Raw genomic sequence first — 23468 nt, 5'->3', positions numbered from 1 at the left:
TACACCTGGATCACAGACTCTGCTTCTTGTGGGTAATTATAACCTCCCTGACATCTGCTGAAAAACCAACACTGTGGGACATAAGTAGTCAAGGAAGTTTTGGAAGGTGTCAGGAATAACACTTTGATACAGATACTAGATGAATCAACAGGAGTGGCACAGAGCTGGGCTGGCTATTCCCTAATGAGGAAGTGCTATCTGAGGGTGGGATAACCAATGGCAACCTTGTGTGTTGGTGTTCAGGATCTGGAAAGTAATGGGTAAGAAAAACAGAAGAATGTAGACCTGGTCTTCACAAAATGCCTTCTTTGCCCTCAGTCTTCATCAACAAATATACCAGGTCCTTGAGCTTAGTAAGGGGATTCAAGGGGAAAAGGAGCTACCAGCAGTGAGTAATGGTGGAATCAAGGGTTATTTGAGAGAACTTGACTCTTGATAGTCCATGGGATTCAACAGACGTATCTATGGGTTTTGAGAGAGCTGGATAATATCCATGTAAGGCCTCCCTCACTGTTAGTTTTGAGAGATCATGGAGGCTGGGGAACTTTCCTGATGTCTGGAGAAAGGCAAATACGCTAATCATCAAAAAAGTCTCAAAGGATGATCCAGGGAACTACTGATTTATATAGCTTCACTTTGGTCCCTGGGAAAATAGATGGAGTCCTCTTGGGCCACATTTCTGGAGATGTGTTGGGTTTATGTGGTGAGGTTTTGGTAGTTGTGGGGCTGCAGGGGTGGCCTGTTTTGAGAAGACACCAGGTGCTGCCCCAGTGTCAGACAGAGCCAGTGCCAGTGGCTCCAGAGCAGACTGACCACTGCCCAAAGCTGAGCCCATCAGCAGCACTGGTGGTGCCTCTGTGACAGCATATTTAAGAAAGGGTAAAAACCACTACAGAGCAGCTGAGAGAGAGAGGAGGGAGAAAATGTGAGAGAAACAGCCCTGCAGACACCAAGACTGGTGAAGAAGGGAGGAGATTCTCCAGGTCCCAGACCAGAGATTCACCTTCAGCCTGTGGAGAAGACCGTGGTGAAAAAGGTTGTCCCCCTGCAGCCCATGAAGGACCACAGTGGAACAGATATCCATCTGCAGCCCATGGGGGACCCCACTCTGCAGCAGGTGGAGAGGCACTGAGGGAAGCTGCAGCCTGTGGAGAGGACCCCATGCAGCAGCAGTGTGTTCGTGAAGGACTGTGGAAGGGACCCAAACTGGAGCAGTTTGTGAAGGGCTGTATCCTGAGGAAGGGATCCTACACCAGAACAGAGGAACAGCACGAGAAGGAAGGAATGCCAGAGATGAAGTTTTATGAACTGGCTGCAATCCCCATTCTCCATTCCCCTGCACTGTTTGTATGTAGAAGAGTTGGGAATGTAAGGAGTGAAGTTGAGATTTGGAAGAAGGATGGGCTGGAGGGAAGGTATTCTTAGGCTTGTCTTTTTTTTTTTTTTTTAGTTCACTCCTTACTATCCTACTCTGTTTTTAATTGGCAATAAATTAATCTTCCCAAAGTTGAGTCAGTTTTGCCCATGTCAGTAACTGGTAAGTCATCTCCTTGTCCTTATCTCAACCCATGAGCTTTTTCATCTTATTTTATCACCCTGTCCTGTTGACAAGGGAGAGTGAGAGAGCAGCTGGGTAGCAGCGGGCAGCCAGCCAAGGTTAAACTAGCACAAGGGATGTGAGGGAGAAGATGGTGACTGGGTAAATCATGTCTGACCCACCTCATTCTATCTATGATAAAATGCTGATTTATGGATGGATGTTGTTTACCTCAGTTTTAACAAGACACTGGACATGGAACCTGGTCATGCAACTGGATTTTTACCCATCTATTTGTCCTTCCATCCAGACCACTGTATCTTAACTTGGATACCAGAATATTGTGGGAGACAGAGGGTAGGGTTAGTGGGTCACATTTCCTACCTGAAGACCAGTGGCAAGTGGAATACAGCAAGGATCTGTTCCAGGACTTGCTCTGTTTGCCTTCTGACCTGGAGGAGGAAATGAAGTACACTCTCATCAACCTTGCAGATGATAAGAGTTTGAGGCTGGGGGACAGGAACAGAACTAGATGATATGCTTAAGAACAGGGATGCCATCCAGGGGGACCTGGACAGGCTTCTGGAATGTGGCAACAGGAACCTGATGAAGTTCAACAAGGACAAATGCAAAGCCCTGCCTCAGACCTACCTAGTCAGGAGCAGCTCTGCAGGAAAGTTCCTAGGGCCTTTGGCAACAGGCGGAGGGGAGGATGTAGTGGCCTGACAGCACCAAGGGCAAGAGCATCCTGGGTGGTATGACCAGGAGCATGACCAGGAGATGAAGAAGGGGATTAGCCTCAGTACTTGTTAGACCACATTCAGATACTGCACCCAGTTTGGGGCTTCACAGTACAGGAAAGGCGCTGGCAAATTGAAGCACAGTCGGCGATGTCCCCAGAGCAGTTGAGGCATGAACACCCACCCTGGAAGGAGAAGCCACAGGAGGAAGGCTTGGTCAGCCTTGGGCATGGGGGCTTCAGGGGGACTCAAAGCAGCCCCTTTGTCTGCAGGGAGGAAATCAAGCATACAGGCTCTGTATGGTGAGAGACAGCAGCCATAAACCAGAACAAGAGAGGTTCAGAATGGAAATAGGGAGAAACCTTTTCTCCATGAGGCCAGCTGATTCCTGGTTACCCAGAGAGGTTGCGCTGTCTCCATCCACAGAAGTTTCCAAGACCACACTGGACCAAACCCTGAACAACCTGATCTGATGTCAGAGAAGACCTACTTAGAGCAAGAGGTTGAACTAGAGACCACCCAAGGTCACATCAAACCTGAATTAACATCTGATCATATAATTACATTTTAAGAAGGGAGATGGCATCTCAAAGTAGTAGTGGTCTATAAAAAGCACCAGTCATTTGCAAGTAGTTTTCATTATAAATATGAGAAAAGATTAAATGCAATGTACAACGTGGAATCACTTCAGCTAATTCTGAAATTGGATGAAACACTCTCGTTTGAACTAGCATGTCAGACTGCACAAGTTTCATTCCGACATACATTATCCCACCCTTGTTAAAGACTGGCCAATTTTTGTCAATTTTCCTTAAGCTCACTGTAACATTGTTGGAGCCAAAGCAGACCAGTTTTTATGTGAGGTATTGCACACTTCTAGACTGTGATGGCAGAATTTTAATACCTTCGGAGCAAGTTAAAGGAGCTTGATAGAAGAAGATGTACGCACAAATGGCAGATGCATAGATTTTACAGACGACGCTGAAGTGTCACAAACACTGGCAATTAAACTAATGAACATACACCATTTTATTTACTCCAAAGTTTGTCAAAGTATTTTTATTGTTACTCTTAGATAAATAAGGGAGAAAACTGTTTCATTAAATCATCATTTAGAGAAATGACAAAGCCCATTTCAATTGCTGCCTCATGGTAGATTTTTGACATGATAATAAGATGTTAAAAAGGGGGTTTCTTCTGCAGACATCCTTTTACTATTCATTACATGGAAAAACTGCTACAGTCCAAATTCTTACTTACTTTAGAAAGTACATGGCATATATATAAGCCTATTTTCAATGGTATGTTTCACTCAATAAAAGATTCTTAAAGTGGCCATAAAAAAATACTTTTTCAGTTATTGTCAGGTTGCTTTTGCTGAGATAATATCATTGCTTTTTCCATATTAGAATATTGGTAAATATATTAAAATTAAGTTTAGGTTAGACTATCTAATCCACAATTAGACAGCTTTCTACATTTACTGAAACATTATGTTTTAATCTCCAATACTAAATGTTTTGATGCCATAAGATTAAACTGTTTCATTTTAGGTAGAAGAGCTCATCAGAATATGACATGAAATTAAATGACAGAATAAAACTTGATCGAACGTTAGTATCCCAGAAGGTCTTTTCTAGAGACTGAGAAAAGATGGATGAAATTTCTTTCAGTCTACCTTGCTGTGAAACAATGTCTTTCTTGACACATCATCAAATGCAGGATATTTTCAAATTGTGTTTTGCTTTACGTTCTTCCAAACTGCATTTAGATTGCCTCCTCCCTTAATTTCTTCACTTGTACAATTATGCTGTCATTCATTTCAGCCATAATACAGAGCCAACAGAAAAAAAAAAAAAAAGAAAAAAAAAGATCTATGTGTATTTTTTTTTTTCTTTCTTAGAAATCCATGTCAAATTTGAATGTTCCTACTTATTAAGGGACTCAGGAATTTTGATCTTCCATACAGTACATTACTGAGACGTCCTCAGACACAAGCTGTGACTTAAAGAAGCTATTTTATACTACTGCTCATGTTATCCTGACTGCAGAAGCTGAGATTGTTCTCTGCCTTTACACAGGGTGTGTCTTGGGCTGTGAGGAGGAAACCCCTCTGATTCCAACACCTGTAGACTAGAAATAGTATCTGTTCGGGGAAACAGTGGCTATATAATTAAAAAAAAAAAAAAAAAAAGAAGAAAAAAAGAATGACAGTTCAAAAGCTCAGTCATGGACTTACTTTGTTTAATGTAAAGAAAGTAAGAGAAGAAAGAGCAGTGATAGTATATGGCATTTTAATATTGCTAGCATTGCACTGCACAGTCAGACGTCAGCCTGGGGTACAATTATTAACCCAGGGTTCTGAGTTCCCAGGCTGGTATAAATATGTTGACTTCCAAGATGCTTCCAAAGATCCTCCAAAAGGGTTAGGAAACAAGCTAACACAAAACATTTTGATAGCCTGGAAAAGTTAAAAAACCCCACTCATCCTCAACTGAAATGAAAACAGAAATGTGCATGGTCGTGTAGGTGATAGTCTTGCACAGGTCTTGTAATACAAAATATCAGGGTTATGCAAAATGTTCATAGAAGAGAAATCAGGGGTCCTATTCTTTTCCAATGCAGAACAGGCACCTTTTTTCCTTGTAGTAGAGCATTGTCAAATCCTTTGATTTGTATTTTTCTGGCCTTTGCTAGCTCTGTATGCAGAATGTTAATCGTTGTATTCAACGCTGAGCCCTGCTCTGACACTGAATAGCACTGAGAATCCAAGTTAGAAGCTAAGTAGCTCCAGGTATTTCTTACAGCCTAAATATGTCTGAAGTTCATCTGATTTCAGCAATAATATTTGCTCCCATTGTGATATTTTCCATTTATTCTTTGCTGCTGCAATATAGTATGACATTTCAATTTCTAGACACCGTTAATACAAAGATTTACTTTGCAGAAAGGGGGAAGTGAAAAACAGACATGACCAGCCATCAAATGAAAGTTAAACTTGTTTGATCAACCACTGCATATAGTTTTAAATATTCCTCTGTTAATTGCAATTAGTTAAGAATATGAAGAAATAGTATTGCATGTGGAACCCATGTGAAAATATATGAGAAAGTGCTGAAATCATATCATATGTGGTATCAAGTATAGTGTTTTCAAAGTATCAATTTCTATGGCCCCCAGCACTGTAATACTGGCTGTTAATCCTCAGGAATGGCTGGTGCAATGTGTTGATTAGAGTGTAATAGTTTAATCATCTCTCAGTGTTAGGAGTTCATGTTGTAGTTTCACAGATCATGAAATGTGTCTGTTTAAGATATGAGCACATTATCTTTTCCTCTCTTTTTTGCAGAAGGCACTATGTAACCATGCTCTTTTTATCTCTCTCTCTCTTTTACCTGCATTATGGTGCTCATTAGCATGATCATACAGGGCGCAGGGATAGTCAAAGGCGATGTTTATTACAGGGAGAAAAAGAAGCATTTTCTTATTGAAAATGCTTTTGCATTACAAGTTAAGGATCCTTATCACTTCTAAACACTGCATCCGATTAGTTGTTAGCTGTAGAGCTTATTGCCATTGTGCAAAGGACAGCAAATTGACAATGTTTCTTAAATAAGTTATTACAGCAATATGAAAACTGAAAAGGCATCTTCTGAGTCTATTCTGTCCTCAGGGATTTGGGTTTATTTTTGGCTTCCTGAAATGGAGTTTAAGTAGATATACCAGTGTCTCAGAGGAACAGAAGGAAAATAAGAAGTTAGTGATTAAAACAGGTAGTCAGGAATGTGGCTTTTGGATCTGATCCTCCCTAGGTATATCAGTACACTCCTCTGAAGTCAGTAGAGTTTGGCCGATTTATACAATCTGCAGATCTGCGCTTTGCCAAAGGACACACTTTGTAGCTGTTCAGTTAACCTTACTTCCTATTAATTCCTTTCTTTTTTTTTTTTTTTTTTAATACCAGTTTGTTAAATTTCAAAATGCACTCTTTAGTCTTGGAAGGCTTTCCCAAGCAATGGGACTGTGCTTCCCTTCCTTTACACTTTGCACAAGTCAGACATGACCCTCTCCCACAGCATCTGTGCAAGCCTTGAATGGAAGCGAGGACTGGGAAGTGTAGTATGAGGAGACAAAGGCAAAATTGTCACTCGAGAAGGGGAAAACGGGGAACTGGTTTCCCCAAAACTACAGTAAGACTCACAGAGACGCTCATCTGATAATGTAGAATTTATTAAATACTCCTATTAATTCCAATTATTAAGCTACAAACCCAGGAACAGATACTTATTCTTTTTGGACAGAGGGTAAGAGCCCACTTCTTACACAAAATTAGGAAAGGGAAAAATCAAAAGATTAGAGATTCAGAATACTTGATAAAATAAAGAAACAATTCCTTTCCTCAGTCCCCTAATTTGTACGCAGGTCCACCAGAGGGGCAGCGGTGTTGTCCTCAAGGGGAGAATAATGGACAACTAATACCCAGAGGGAGGCATGAGGAGAAAATGAATAACATGAAGAGCTCTCAGATGAATTATTAAAACAACTTTATTAGATATAAAGTCATCATCTTTGCCCCTTACCTTTAATTTTTTACTTTCCAGAAGGCCTTTCAATGCTTTTTTTTCCCTGATGAATCTTCATCCATCACAGAAAATACTATGCCACAATAGGGCTGTCCTATTTCATCATGGCCCTGTGCCCCTCAGGATGTGGACGAGGGTCACTCCAGCTCGTTTAGAAAAGATCTTTCTTCTCCACCAATAAAAATAAAATATTTTGGCCTTCTATGTGTAAAAACATTATTAAAAAAGCTAAACTAAAGCCAAAGCTAAAATCAAAAGGCTTACGAACAATGATGGTAATCAAGTATTCTTTCATGCGAACAGACATTTTCCCCAATCAGCTCTCTCCCACAAGCAACCTAAAATCATAGCAATGTTAAATATTATGATAAACTCTAGTTTTTAGAGAGGCTGCTTCAGTCAGTTGGATCATTACATTCACAGAGTCTGCTGAAGTGCAGACTACCCAAAAGGAGCATCTGGCAGGGTGAAATCTAAACTGTGGGATAAGTGACTTCACTGCAGGAACAAGCTGGAAAAAAAATAAAAATGGGTTGTGAAGGATGGGAGGACAGCAGCAGGCAGGAAGGCAGGCAGGCAAATGTACTGATCTACGGAAACAACAAAGAAAAGGGATAAACTTGCATTCAAGTGTGCTGCTCATTTTCTCATTTTTTTCCCCAGTAATTAGAGCCCTTTTAAATGGAAGTTTATTTAGGTTCAAAACTTATTAATCAACATGTAAATTATCCTACTTATGCAAATAGATTCACTGATTAATACAGTTCTGTTAATAAGATTCAGTCTACATATTGTGGGGATGGAGCTACCAGAACAAGCAGAAAACACAGAATGTCCACAGTAACAGTGGTCCTGTGATTTGAGAACCCCTTTTTACCGCTTTAGAGGTGGAGATACGAGTCAAAAAGAAGTTATGAGGACATTTTTGAAGTGTCAAATTACCATAAAATGCTTTGAAAGGCTCCATTTCAATTCTAAATACTTTTGAAAGTCTGATCCTTCATGGCTTGTCTCAGGTGAAATAACAAGTCTGAAAGGGAGCTGACCTGTAAAATGGCATTTACTTGCTTTGCCTAAAGTTTGGAATATACTCCTTTTAAGACAGTTTTCTATCTTCTCCAAATGATTCAATATACATTGATCTTTAAATGCATGATTACTTTCAGATCTGAGATTTGAAAATAAGAAACCCTGATTCTTATTTAATCTTCATATTATCCGTTAAAAAATGCTGACAATGCTTACATTTGTTGCAACATCAATGTAAAAAAAATACATAAATATTTACTTTTGCTGGTTCTATTCTAATATTACCACTACAAATGCAATTACCTTTCTACTTTGAAAGAGTTAAAGTGTTCAATTCTAAAATTGCAGAAATTCAAGTTCAAAAATACTAAAAGTTCAAGAAAAGAATTAAAAGTTTTTTGCTGCAACAATAGCCATAACTACATAATTAAAGACGATGATTATTTTTTTTTTTCAGATGAATTCAAATTATTTATGAAAAGGCTGCCCATGAATTATTTCCTGAACACATCTACTGTAATGCATTTGTGGACAATGGATTCTAATTTTCAGCGTCGCTATGAGCAGCTAGAAAACAGCATGAAGCAACTCTTCCTCAAGGCACAGAAAACTGTTCACAAGCTCTTTGGACTTAGTAAGAGATGCCATAAACAGCCCCTCATCCGCATGCCAAGGCAGAGGTAAGAAAGCCCACGAAAACCTGAGAAACTCAAACTGCTGTCTTGACACTAAAATCTCCTTAGGAGCATGGATGCTGGAATGGGTGCAGCACATGGCACATGCACAGCGTGTGATCTTTGTATCTGTTGGAGCTGAACAATCCCAGCTTTCGATGTTGCTCCACTCATGTTTTCCTAAATATGATGGGAAAGGTCAAAATAAAACCTGATTTCTATATGACCGTGTATTATGTGAGGCAACTTAAAAATAACATGAGCGTACAAATCCATCCCATTTGGTCTGCCTCTGTTTTTACAGAACCGTATTTTCAGTGGAACTCGGCCAAGTGTAACAGTGCCAAATAATTGTATACTGAATACTGAATACCTATTCTGAAGCAAGCACAGCTATTTTAAGAACTTTCCAGGTCATTATACAGTATATGCTACATACTATCGATTTCTTGTCTCATTTGTCAGATATGAATTACGTTTGAAAGGATGCCTAAGGAAAGAAAATAGGAGTGTTTTAGTCCTTCCTAGAAACAGATCGTGAAAGCTAGCTAGTCAAATCTATATTAACATAAAGTGGTTATAGTTGATTGCTGGTCGAAAATGGCTTTATTGAAATTAGTGGAATAACACTAGAGTAAACCTGAAATGAATGAGCTTTTAAGGATGTTATTCTTCTGACTGCCAGCATCATGAGCCTGGTACAGTGACTCCTGTAGCTACACATATCTTCGTTGATTTGAGAGAAACCTAGTTTAGGTTCAGTGTTCCAGGGTACTTTCCTCTCCCCTGCATTCAGCTCTGCTATTGCAGGCTAAGGCTCCATCACTTGCTTTTTGCCTTTTGGTGGCACTTAGCTAATCCTCCCCCTTTTTCTTGCAGAAGGAGACAGCTGTTATGGCTCCCATGCCCCCCTTTTTCTACAGTTTGCTTTGCTTTGTGATCTGCTAGTTGAAGCAAAAAAAAAGTTTTCTTCACTTCTGGGGTAATTTCATAATTAGAAAACATTCCACTAAGAAATGTTATATAGTCACTGCAGTGCTTCAGCATCATGTCTTGTGTTTCTTGGGCATGACCTGAATGAACGTTCTGCCAAAGGCATGATTCAACACGAAAGACTTCAGCAGGAACCCAGAGCTTTTAAAAATAAAATAAAGAATCTAACCTCACTTCCTTTTTTTCCCCTACCAAAATATAAAATAATCAGGTTGTCCAAAATAACTCCCATAGGGTTTTGGGGCAATCTTTGGCTGCCATCAGTAACGGTAATGATAGAGTACAGATGAGCTGAGGTACAAAAAACAAAGATCAGTTGAAACGATTGATCAAAATACACCTTTCTTGTTATACAAAGGTATGCAGAACTTGTGAGTTCATGGTTTGTTTGTTAATTAAAAGATGTGGCACTATGCAGAATAGATGTGGAAAGGCTGGAGAGGGTCCAGAGAAGGGCCACAACGATGATCAAGGGACTGGGAAGCCTGCTGTATGAGGAGAGGCTGAGACCTGGGTTTGTTCAGCCTTGAGAAAAGAAGGATTAGGGCAGACTGTATCACCATGTTCTACTTAAAGGGTGGCTACAGAGAAGACCGAGATTCCCTTTTAATAAGGAGTCACATGGAAAAGATGAAGAGTAATGGGTGCAAGTTACTCCTGGCGACATTCCAACTGGATACAAGGGGAAAATTTTTCACAGTAACAATGAGCCATTGGTATAATCTCCCCAGGGAAATGGTGGATTCCCCAACACGACACTTTTAAGATTTGTCTGTCCGTCTTGTCCAAACCATGCTTTTGCCAAGAAAGGTTGCATCAGATGATCCTTTTGGTCCCTTCCAACCTGGTATTCTATACCTCTGTGTTTCTGTGAGAATAAATTGTACTAGCAATGAGTTTGCCTGTTTTACAGGGAATTGTGCTGAGCTTTCCTAACAGTTTGGTTTAGCAATGTATCCTTAATTTAGGAATATCCTCACTTTTAAGACAATTATGTCCTATTTTAGTGACTGCCATAAATTTTTTTCTAGTCAGTACAGAGGGAGATTTGACATATGATGACATAATGATGATCAATAGATGACTCAAAGATCTGTGCTAAAGGCAGGTTTGGGAATACTTAGCCAGTGGGATGCATTTGCTAAAAGAGAGCATTTTTGGAGGCTGGATTCCATCTGACTATCTGGGAAAATTGCCTTCTGACATCAAGGCTTTTATGGCTGATAAGAAGAGCTTTAAACTGAGAAGTGAAGGGAAAAGGTCAAAAGAAACTGGTTTAATTTCCAAACCTGGTTTAAAAAAAATCTGATAGACCAAGATACATGAATGGATAAAAGAATATCAGTGGTGAAAAGGCAGATAGTGAGGAGAAAAAACCCCACAGGTATTGCTAGAATAGTCTTCAGGTACTTCTCATGATGACGGTATACCTAATGCAAACAAGGTACTGAATTTTTCAATATAGAACTGCTAACAGGTAAGTACACACATGAAGAGCAGGTAATGCAATGGAGAATGAACACCTGAGTAATGCAGTGGAGAAACATGAATTATTACTCAGACAGAATTATTGAACAGGTAGCGCAGCAGAAAGTGAGTGGAATAACAGAACTGAAACCAAGTATGAAAATTCTTGTGTTTAAGTGAAGATAGAAATGGCAGCTTCATGTGCCAATGATATTCTAGGCTCCAAAGAAACAAGAAGGGGGGATTAGAACAAAGTGTAATCTTTTCCAAAGGCTTTTCACACAGCTCCCTCAGATTAGTGTTTGGGCTCTGCTATTTATAGTTAAGTGTTAATTTTGTTATGGAAAGAGAAATTAGACTGAGTTACTGGAGATATAAATACTAATTTAAATTGTATTGTATGGGCACTTGTCTTTTCAGATACAGGATAAAGATCCAATGCTTCAGTTTTTAATAAAGGTCACGATGCTGACAGTGAGTAAAAGCAAAGTAACTGTGCTAATGTTTAATTTTAGTATGTATTTCACAAGTCAGTAGAAGTTATATACAAAGGATTTTTAAAGGAATATGTTGAAAGTGGGAGCTGGTTTCCTCTTCCATGAAACTGGGATTTATGTCTTAAAAGTTTAATATTATTTATAAAAACTTTCTGTGAGACTGAGTTTTATAGGGATTTATCTACGTACTCTGCCAGAAATTCTTTCATTACACTTGAAAGAGCTCCTACATATGGTCAAGTTTATAATTAATTACTGGAAATACCTGTCTCTTTTCACTGGCCTCAGAATTTTGTTACTGAACATGAAACAAATTCGTGCTTGACTTTTTTTAAAGGGGACTCAATTAATCAGTTACACAGAATTGCTTACAACTTTTTCCGTATTTCCTGAAGAACCAAGCCACTTAATCATAGGACTAGATTACATTTATATTTTAATTTTCTAACCCTTGAACCAAAATAACATTAAATCCTCTAACATCATTGTTCATAGTAGAAAAGAGTCAATTAACTTGCAAGTTAAAGAAACTACATTCCATGTCTCCGTTCTAAAACACTTTATGCTCTTCATCTAGAATAATGTATAAATAGTTTTCTTTCAGTCTGCACTAGCAATCAGAACAATGTCTTATTTACTGCAGCACTTTTGTATACACCGGGGATGAGAACAGGATTACTATTTTTATTCTATTCTGTCCATTGAAAATCTTTTCAAGTTCCAGATGTTCTTCCCAGATTTTAAGCTTTCTTTCATTAACATGAAAAAGAACATTGTTCCTTTTCCTGAAAGACAAATCATGCCAAGATACATCAAAAGTCCGTAGATTTCCATTATAAACTGTTACAGTACTGCTTCACCTGAATTAATCAATACACTTTCTGTAGCCAGTGAAGTATTTACTGGTTGTCTGAGTTCAAAGAAAAATACCAACCAAAAATTCAAAACCAACAAGGAGCACAGGATTTCCCATGTAGATATTATATTCTATTCCCATGTTCTATATAGGGATGGAATGATGAAACATTCCAGTTCAAGAGATAAAGAGAAAAACAAAATTATAAAAAATACACTCTGAAAAAAACCCCGTGATATCCCGTGGATTTATGCTACCAGGTGAGCTACTGCCTCCATGAATCTGAAGCTCTGCTGCTTCAAAAGGCTCAAGTGATTATTACTAATGTGTTCTTACTGCATTGACACATCAGCCCTAAAATCCTGCAGTACCACATGCTCATGCATTGTGTTTGCTTGGCAATTGTTATTCCACTAGATGGCCAGCTCTTGCTGCAGTTTTTATACAGGAGGTTGTTGAAACGCCACTAGTGGCACAATACATTTTGCTTTGCAGGAATCAGTAGGTGTTGTAAAATGTATATAAGAGGTTGTTGAAACAGTGCTAGAAGCACAATACATTTTGCCTTGTAGGGATCAAGATGAGGTTTAAACCCATATGTCTGCTCTAAGCTCATCATGCTAGGAACAATTGTTAATTTTTGGAAGCAGTTTGCATATGGTATCTGGGGTCTAGTGTATCTACACTGAGAAAAGGACATAGTAATTAAGTTAGTCCCAGCTCTCCATTTCAGCAGAATCTTTCTGGAATGAGGTGAGAAAGTGATGCCCTGTTACAGGCAGCAAAAGGCAGGCTTCCTTACAGCTTAGGCTGAGCCTTGCGAGTCATACCTGCACTAAAATAGATCTGTATGTGTGTTATTCATGTTATATCTCTGTGTGTGTGTGTGTGTATAGATGTATATTCATATTATATATATATATATATTCATGTTAATATCACCTTCGGATTGATTATTCTAATTTTTCACAAACAAAATAAGTGGAGGAAATAAAGAAAAATCAATTTTACTTACAAGGAATGTCCATATAGGACACCGTAGCTCACATATTGCAATAGAAAGAGGTAAAGCAGCAAGCAAAGTTGTGGTTATGTATTTGCCACTGTGTTATGGGCAGGGAAAGCCGGTTCGGTTTCTGTTTTGGTTAACATAACAGTAAGATTTCTTTTTAAATGTAATGACTGTATGCTGAAAAGCTGAAAATCACAGGAACAGAAGACCTGATCCTACCCATGGATTGCTGTCAGTAAAATACCTGACTTGAACCAGTTCTGAGGGTAAACTGGCCCTTAACATCCACCCAAATTATGGAAGCAAAAAGAGAAAAATGGAATACGTATGCCTAAGAGCATAAAAGGAATACAAACTATGCTGGTGGAGGAGAAGCTTCACTTTCCCAAATATTTTTCAGTTAGAATGGAATGATTTGCTGTGATTGGATTTAATATCCAAACACTACTGAAAGACATTGAAAACAGGGAAAAGCTTTCATTTCTTCCTTCAGAAGTGCCAGTTTGGCACTTGATTTCATTCTTTTCTGCGTCATTCAATTTGGTTCTTGGCTAACATTATCCATTTGAGTGAATGCACTCAGTACAGTATATTGCTGTATGTACAAAACTTATTTGCATGCTGTTTAAATCACTTCATAATGAAAAAGCATCACTTGAACCCAAATTTAACCAGCACAATTTGTTATTTAATAAAGATACAAACAAAGATATTATCAGCAGAAATGTGGTGTAAATAAACAATAAGCCAGTGGAAAAAATTACATCTTCCTTGGCATAATAAAAAAATGATAATCTGCTGCAACAAACTCCAACCGAAGATTTTGAGCAACTCAAGTAAATAAGCATTTTCATTTTAAAAGACCAAGGTACAACATTTACACACAAAAGCATGTAATCTTGAATATAATGTCAGTATTTGAATTTTTGAAGATACTGGTTGCTTAATATTACCATATAACTTACAGTGAGGATGTTGGTTATACCAATATTCTAGCCAATTTTTTAAAGGATCTTATTCTGGTAGCACACGCTGAAAGCAAATTTAGACAAAACTACTTCGTATCTATAAAACCATATTTTTAAGTAAGGTATACAAACCCTTATTTGTGAAAGGAAAGCCATTCTCAGCAGCCCTATGTTTGAAGCATATCCTTCATAAAGGATTTTCTTTAAGAAACATACTCTGAAGCTAGTGTAGCCTTCAAAAGAGTTCATCGCCAGAGACAGTGAATGGCTGCATCAAACAAAATTGTTGCAGAAAGAATTCTGGTTTTCAAAATCAGAATTTATCCTGGAATTTCCCACTGAATGTACCACGGGCTGCTATAAAAGGAGGAAGAGCTATGACTTTGCATTTTCTCATTTTTCTCTTCTTTTTGAATTTTACAGAGCAAAAAATTCACATGTCCTAGGAGCACAACAGGGCTTGAATACTGTAAAAACATTTTGGAGAATGGACTTGTATCTTAGTCTTCTCTGCAGTCCATATGCAGAAGAAAGATTTAAGATATCTGACTTTATTATAGTATCTGTAACACAGTCCATCAGAATACTGAGGGCTTGAAAGCTGTTCACTTCATAATGCTTCAGAATGAAATACACACACACACACACAAAAATAAAAAAAAAAAAAAGAAAGAAAAAAGATAGTGTAGATTGATCCCACGCCCTCAGGATGTTACACAGGATTAATTCCTTGCATCCCAAAGTTGCTTATTAGCTACTTTAGATTGCTTTGCTGTAATTGATTCCTGGGCACAAAATTACTAAGGAATAAAATCTTCCACCAAGGAAGCCACAAAGTTCAATACATAGAAGTTTCCCCATGCATCACGCAGAGATTTTTATTTTCAAAGCGCATTTGTGGCATTGGATGTAAGGGGGGAAAAAATCTAATTACACATCACTTAGCAGACTGCTAGAATGAAGGTGAACAGCGAGTCTAGATGAAAATCGTGGTACGGAAAGACAATTTAAGACAGCTAAAGCTCAGCTGAATGGACTGGGTCTAATGTGTATGATGCCTCTGAACCAGAGGTGCTAAACAAGCAATATTCTGTCTGGTTTTAGAACATTGTCTCCTCTTAATAGAGTACAATGTATCATAAAGATGTTTCTAAACAAAAGTCGTTCCAAGAAAGAACAAAGAAAAATGTACTTAGATTGCACATAATTTTGCATTATAAAAAATACCAGAAATTTTTTGATCTGCTTCAGTTAAGATATTGCATGTGGGAGTTAAAAATGGGATTTGCAGGTTTCAATGTAAGGGACACCTCTCAGGTGGAAACTTTGATTAGATCTAACACACCAGGTGCACATCTGAAAGTTGTATGCCGTAGAAAAGGAAGGTGATAAGATGAAAGTATGTGAGATAAAATGAAGGTCAGTTTAGCAGTGGTTGCTTTACTAAGCTGAATAATAAGGCTGCATCTTTTCTCGAAGGAAATAAAATGATCCGCTTTGAGGTGATACCTTTAATTGGATTGGGGATTAGAGTTATTTAAAACTAACGTGACAGACATAGAAATATGACATAGAGGCCTGCAAACAATAGGTTTGATAACAATGACAAGCTAAGATAAACTCTTGTGCATATGTGTTTTCACACATATTTTAATAGCTGTATGTACATGGGGCTACGCTGCTTTTTAGCATCTGTCCTTGTAATACATTTTCTTTCAAGGAGGTTTGGTTTTGTAATGTTGCAGCACTTTATTACATAGTCATAGAGGCTGTTCTTGATCACATGCTCTACAGGAAAAATTTTCCAGCCTCCCCACAGCTCCACTTTTGATTTTTTGATGCATAGCAATATTAGAATGAAGTAATTTCACGATATTATAAAGCACTGTGAAACTAGCAGACAGGCTATATTAAGGTCATAGAGCAGGAGTATGCCAGGCTATCCCCAAGGCCAGAGCTTCCATGCTCTAGAAAAACCATATGTGCAATATGTGGAATGAAATCCACATTTCTCATGCCAATGTTTTGTCCTTTTGAAGTGTGGACTACTTACCAGTGCAACTGTACCCTAATAGTAGTGCTTTAGCAATCATATTTTGCATTTTGTCGTGTATGCAAACTCTTAAAGAAAGAAAATAATCTTAGAAAGAATCATCTGACATGAAAGGAGCTATATCAATATAGGATGATATGATATGATATGATATTAATTTAATATTGCAGGGTGTTGTATTACACCTTGTTCTGAGACTTGCAGTACCGAAGTATGACTTATGAATCCCTACCCGCTCTGTAAGTACTGCTGCAGTGGCGAATGGTCTGTACTTTAAAAGGGCAAAACAGTGACATGAGAGATTTGACTTTATTCCATGTATTGACCATATATTACATACTATTGGTGAATATTTAGACAACACTTCAAAGGAGACAGTGTTCAGAAGTGAAACAGCAAATGAGTCAAGGAAATAATTTCACTCAAGAGTTACTACTTCAGTGTCGATCTCTTTCTCGCGGGCTCTCTTCTAAGAGTACCAGGGTGATAGGAACAGAAGTCCCATATTACTTTGGAAGACCAATTTCCTCTAAACAGTCTGGTTCTGAGAAGTGGAAAACTGGGCTCAGTTTCTGCTTCTCCCTCATGAAACATTATCTAGAGTATCCATTTGTTTCAGACGTGTTAACACTCATTCCACTACAAATTTCCCTGGCCCCTTTTACCTCCCAAACCTCCTTGTTGTTTCCAAACCAAGTGTCCAGACTTCCTTGTTATTCCCAGGAAAAATTTGTAATGCAATTGATGCTATCAGTACTGGAGCCTGATAATTTGAAGACAAGTGGCTTGAAATAGCATTTTATTTTATAGACGTTGTATCAAAAAATAAAAGCACAAATTAAGAAAAAGCTGCTGCAGAATTTCGGCTATAAAGATGCAGTATTCAGCACATTTAATGCCCAGCACAGATCTACAATACTGAGGGGCTTGGTTTTGGCCTTTTGGTTTTTACTGTGAAAAAAATGCTGTAAAGGACCTTCCCTCAGGCCAAATTTAAAGGTATCTTAATCACCTATCCACATGAATCACTTGTAGAAACATCAGAGCCAACGCTGTGGTGAGTCACAAGGCTTGCAAGCCTACACTTTAAAATAATTACTTGACATGTGGATAGATCCTGGCACACATTTCTGGGCTTGGCAGCTTCTGTTTGCTCCTAGCCTGATGACCATCTGTCTTTGTAGGCAGGACATGTGACACGATGGCCATGATCCTTTCTAGATAGCACCCACACACACCTCTAAACATCATGGTAATGCACACAATTGCAACCAGAGGTCAGGCAAGGACACCAGAGTGAGATACTGGATCTTGGAGCATCCTGGGCTTCAGGCTGTCCCCAGGTCAAGAAAGTGGCAGTATCTTCCAGATTTCACCTGCCTAATAAGAGCATATTTAAACATTGCTTTATCTGATAAAAGCATGTAAAATGTACCATAAGGACCATCTATGAATTATTAAGTAAGGTAGGAGAAAAATAAGAGTGATCTTTGATAGTCAGTCTCCAGCATAAGACTTCCTCTGTGGAGTCCCCAGAGTCCCTCAGTCTGTGCCCACTGGTTGTGGTTTAACCTCAGCCAGCAACTACGTACCACGCAGCCGCTCGCTCGCTGCCCCCTGCTTCCCTCCCTTCCCTGGTGGGATGGGGAGAAGAATCAGGAAGAAAAGTAAAACCCATAGGCTGAGATAAGAATAGTTTAATAATTAAAATAAAATAAAATAAAATATGCTACTACTATTACTAATAATAATTGTAATGTAACTTGAGATAATAAAGAGAGAGAGAGAGTAATACAATGTTAAGAAAAACAAGTGATGCAGAATACAATTGCTCCCCACCTGCTGACCAACACACAGCAACTGGTGGCCTCTGGCCGACTCCCCCCAGTTTATATACTGAGAATGGTGTTGTATAGTATGGAATATCCCTTCGGCTAGTTCAGGTCAGCTGTCCCAGCTCTGCTCCGTCCCAGGTGCTTGTGCGCCTGCTCACTGGCAGAGCACGGGAAATGTGAAACGTCCTTGACTTGGGGTAAGCACTAGTTGGCAACAACCAAAGCATCAGTGGGTTACCAGCGCTGTTCTCACACTAAATCCAAAACACAGCACTGCACCAGCTGGCAAGAAAATTAACTCTATCCCAGCTGAAGCCAGGACACCACCAGAGAACAGTGACAATAGCAGTGACAATAGGCTGACATATCACATCTTCCTCGCTCGCTTCTGTTTTGCTTCTTTTAGAGCGATACACGGGCTGTCTCTCGCTCTGTGTTTGTACAGCACGTGCCGCGGCAGGGCCCCAGCCTCGGCTCAGGCTGGGATGCGTTGCTGTAACAGAAATGCTTTTCAGGTCTGCACTGTTTATAGTGAAAATGTGTCTCCTCTGTGAGAAGGTGGTATTGATGTAAAGCACAAGAAAGCTTTGGCATGATTGCAGAGCGAAAGGGAAGATGAAGGTTGGATTGTGTGTGTGGGGGGGGATACTGCCATGCATACCCATATTTCAGGCAAACCCCTTCATCACTCTGATGCCTCACTTTGACAAAGAGGTCTCTGCTTGTCGGGTCATTTCTGTCAGCACTCTGAAAACAAGGTTTTCAGGCTCTGAATCAAAAACTTTGCAATTTAACAAGTCAAAGGACTATAAGTTAAGCATTGACACAGAAATGGACACATACAAGCAAGTATGTTATATTTCTCACCTGTTCTAGTGCATATGCAATTTACTTGTTAGCTCACTGGGAAGGTGATATACTAGCTCTCCAAGGGGACATCAAACACCACACTTTAACCTTCAGGGCTGTGCCTCGGGTCATCTTAGTTAAAGACATAGAATAGCTTTGCCTTCAGATAAATTTGAAGATTGGATAGTTTCAGTCCTGCAGATAGTGGATTTTTAAGCTTTTGATTTTTAGAAATGCTTTGAAAAGCACTGTAAACCTGCACCTGAATTGTTCCTATTATCTCATGTCTACTCTTTTGTTCCTTTTATAAAGAAATATATCCTTTGCTTTCAACAGGCAGAATGCTGCAATTCCATTGTGTCCTAAGTGCTTCCAAATGACATAGTTCTGGGAATAGGTCTCCCGGATATGCACATATATGATCATGAAAAGACTTATGCAAAGTTTGATATGGCTGTTTCATACTATGTAGTCCTTTCATTTGCAACACAAAGACAGACATAACTCTAATACAGCAGCTTCCAGGTCATTGGATGGTCATTATTTCATATTTACAGTCTATTATGTCTTTTATAAAACAAAAATACATTAATTTTTGGTGTGATATGTTTGCTATATTTTCTTATGTGCTCTTGATATCAGCAAAATAAATGAATAGAAATAATAATGTGCATATAGAAAGGTAAAGGGTAGGGGCACATTTAATTTTTCTGAAATTGAACTGCTAGATAAGAATTCAGTTTGTGCGTAATTGCTATGGATACTGTCAAGGGTAGAGTATGCACAGAAACAGTAGGAAAAAAGTACATACAACAGTACTTGATTTTTGGAAACATAAAAAACCCCCAAACCTCTGAAAAATCAAAAATTTCAAATTATGAATTCAATACTGGTATTCTATGCACGTAGCTGTGCATGGATTGGCAATGACAATGCACAGTTCATTTACCCCCAAGAATACCAAGCAGCAAACTGAACATCTCTGCTGACAGCAGCGATATGACATGAGCTAGAAGCTGCCTTTGTCCCCTCCCCTTGTCTGTCTCCCTTCGTGCCTTCCCCCATTGCTGATGGATTTGGTACTCCAGAGAGGTGCCCGTCAGGCAGCTCAGAAGCATCCAGCCCCCTGACGTGCTGCCAGAGTTGGGGTGGTAGCAGGCCCAGGCTCGCACTCTCTTGCCAACATGTCTCAGCTTTCACTGGGAGGGATCATCGCTGGAGGTGTGAAAGCAAGTTCATGACAAATAATAAATTCCATCACGTTTTATTCATTGGCTTCTCGGCTGAAAGCGTCGGCAAGGTCGCCAGTTGTGGTGGTGGCATGTGCTGTGTGGACAGATGTCACCTAGGGAAAAGCTTTATTGTTGAGGTATTCACCTCATATTTTGTGTTGTCAAACATTTACATTCCTGACAGATTTCTTGCAAACTTAATGTAGCTCAAGAGCTGCGCTCGAAGACCCCAGCTAACACAAACCAGCTCCAGAGTTTTCAGTTCAACTTATGTCTGCTATGTAGCAATATCTGGTGAGGTACAACCTTCTGTCCAGTATGACGATATACAACTTAGATATTTTTTGTATCTCAAAAGATATTCCAAGTATTTAATAAGCAGCAGATTATCATCTTTTACTCTGGGAAACATTAGGGTTAGAAACGTTTCAAGAGAGGGTTCTGCTATCCTTGTTCAGGTTGACCAAGTTGCTTGTCCCTGGAAGAAGGTCATTTTCATTCAGACTACTTACCAAACGAGAGCAGAAAATACGAGTGACAGAAGTTGCCCATTAGAAATATTAATTTTCAGTGCAATTGTTAACTGCCATGGATGTTTATAATCTATGAGGAACTCACTATCTTAATGACGTATAAACTTAGGTCGTATGTTTTATGTGGTTCTGGAAAGAAAAAAAGCAATGATTCTTTATTAGTGAGATTTTCCATAAAATGTTATTGTACAAAATGCATAGACCTATAGTTGTGCATTTTTTCCCCCAGATATTTCTGTCCTTTTGGAGAAGCGCAATAAATATAACAGAGAATGAATACAAAGCACTGTGTTATCAGGAACATACTTTAAAAAAATCAATTTTAAAGTCTTTTTTTTAAGGCAGGAAACAGAAATGCTTCAGGCTGAGAGGATGCGCATGAAGCTTTATTTCATGAAGTGAAGGAGACCAGGGCCTTAAAGCAACATGCAAAATGAAAACAAGATTGCCTTTCTGTCAGGTTTCCTTCCTCCAAATTCACAGTTCAACCAGTGTTCTGGAGTCAGTTGTCTCCATATCTTACGACTGCATAAGAAATGCCAAAGTCAAATGTCTAAGACATCTGCATCCTATGGCTTCAACCTGCACCTGTCTGAAAAAAATGGCAGGAAGGTTTTTATTTCAACAGGCAAGTTTCAGAATTCATAAGAGGAAATAACATAGAAATCACATCCGGGGATCCCACGTGCTCTACCTATCCCACGCAGCTGGAGAGCAAGTGCTAATTCAGAACATGTAATCTGTTTACTCATCTGGGGCATGTTTTTTTGGACTCTAAGGCATATTAAAGGGATACAATCACTAGTATAGTTTAAAACTGATGACCACAGATCATTAAAAAAATCCCTCAAGTAGCAGATGATACAGCACAGCTGCAGAAGGCATTAATTCCAATTAATTTGTCAGGAAATTATCCCAGTCATAGAATTACCAGTTTTCTAGAAACCCACATATAGAATCACAGACGGTAAGTATAAAATAAAGGATTTATGTATTTCAAGAAGCAGAAGTAATAAAAATTTTTGGCACTCCAGACAGAAAGTGACACTTGCTGATTTTCTAACGTAGTTTTATTTTATCATCTTTAATGACTGACTGCTCTCAATTGTTGAGCTATTACAGTAAGAAGATGACCCAAACTGAACCAGACTAAACCATTATTTGAATTCTACCCAGAATCACTTTTTCTTTGCTTACTTTTCAATAATAAATAGTTCTATTTGTTCAAAACTCAAGAACCGATGATAATACACACAATCTCGACAGAGTCAAGCTTTTTTCCCCATTGCGCAGCTGCTGTCATATCTACCACAAAATTTATTTTCCCCAGGTTTTAGTTAAAAAGAAAAAACAAAGGAAGTTTTGAATTTTTTATTTTCCTTTGGTTATCTGGCTCTTTGGTGATTGAGATTCTGAGATAAATAGTATGATAAATAAATAAATATGCCAGGAAAAACTTCAATATGCATTCAAACATCTCATTACATAAAGTGCAGCAAATGTCAGGATTTGTTGCATCAATTTAAAATAATGTATAAGCCTTTGTATTAAGAAATTTTGAAATAAATTCACTTTTCAAAATGTCTACCCTTCTAAAAAGCAAGAATTAGAAATCTCTTGCAACATTATTTAGTTTGTGTTCGTTATATTTGCTAAGACTCTTCTTCCTTATTTTAAAGAGCAACATTTCCGATAGAATCTGAAATCAGGATCGGTATCTTAAAATTTTTGAGTTCTTATTTTTTTAGTCTTCCAAATTTAAGAAAGTTCTGGTTGATAATTAAGAAGAAACCTAAAAAAGTCATAATTGACCTCATAATAACCCAAAGGCATCATGCCCTTGAAACTGTGCATATATTATTCCACATATTTTTGAACAAAGTTACCTTAATTTTGGAAAAAAATGGGAACAATAACTGATGATTTTTTTAATGTAAGCTGAAAGCTTACCATCTGTGTAGATTGCTTCATCAGTGTATTATCTGCAGAAAGCACTACTGGTTTAGATAATTCCTGGAGTGATGGCTAAGATACAGTATAAATATAAATGAGATAGCTGGCAAATACATCCAAGATGTGAGCAAGGTACTGTGAAATGGATAGCTAAGCTGCTGACTGTGTTGTCCCTAATGTTCCTCTACAAAACTTCACTTAAATAAGCTCTGAGTAGAGACCAATGTAGCAAATCCCAAGACAGCATGCAGACTTTCTGTTTCATCAATTTAGCCCTCAATACATTGCAAAACACTTGAGCAGCATTTCTGTCTTGCTGTGTCCAGTCCACAGTTTAATGAGTCTTGCCACTGGTATGAGGTTGTTCAACATTAAGTGATTTTTTATTTCTTCTGCTGACCATCTGCTGCATATGCAGACTACTTATCTATGTATATCCACATTTGGATATAATGTCAATTGCATTGGAGAGGAAACATTTTACTTGTGGATTAAGAGGCGAGCAAAAGTTCATGAAAGCCAGAATCCTTGGCTTTGAATGATAGTAGAGAAACAGGTTTCCACCCATGAATATTTAAAAGGAAGTCTATACAAAATATCTGCATCTGTGCTTCTAAATGTTGCTCTAACTTGGTGTTGGATTAACTTCAAAGACAA

General features: G+C 38.5%; 1 protein-coding gene across 2 annotated transcripts in view; it reads left to right on the top strand.

Annotated features, from left to right (window-relative positions):
• BRINP3 (BMP/retinoic acid inducible neural specific 3) overlaps positions 1–23468 on the top strand; it is a 214003-nt gene that overhangs the window by 165475 nt on the left and 25060 nt on the right. For both annotated transcript variants that reach the window (XM_037404617.1, XM_037404616.1), the window contains one exon: positions 8347–8569. In XM_037404617.1, coding sequence (XP_037260514.1) covers positions 8347–8569 — 223 coding nt within the window. The remainder of the gene's footprint in view (positions 1–8346; positions 8570–23468) is intronic.

Source organism: Falco rusticolus, chromosome 11, assembly GCF_015220075.1.
Source record: "Falco rusticolus isolate bFalRus1 chromosome 11, bFalRus1.pri, whole genome shotgun sequence".
Classification (NCBI taxonomy): domain Eukaryota; kingdom Metazoa; phylum Chordata; class Aves; order Falconiformes; family Falconidae; genus Falco; species Falco rusticolus.
This window is presented reverse-complemented; position numbering and strand designations above follow the sequence as displayed.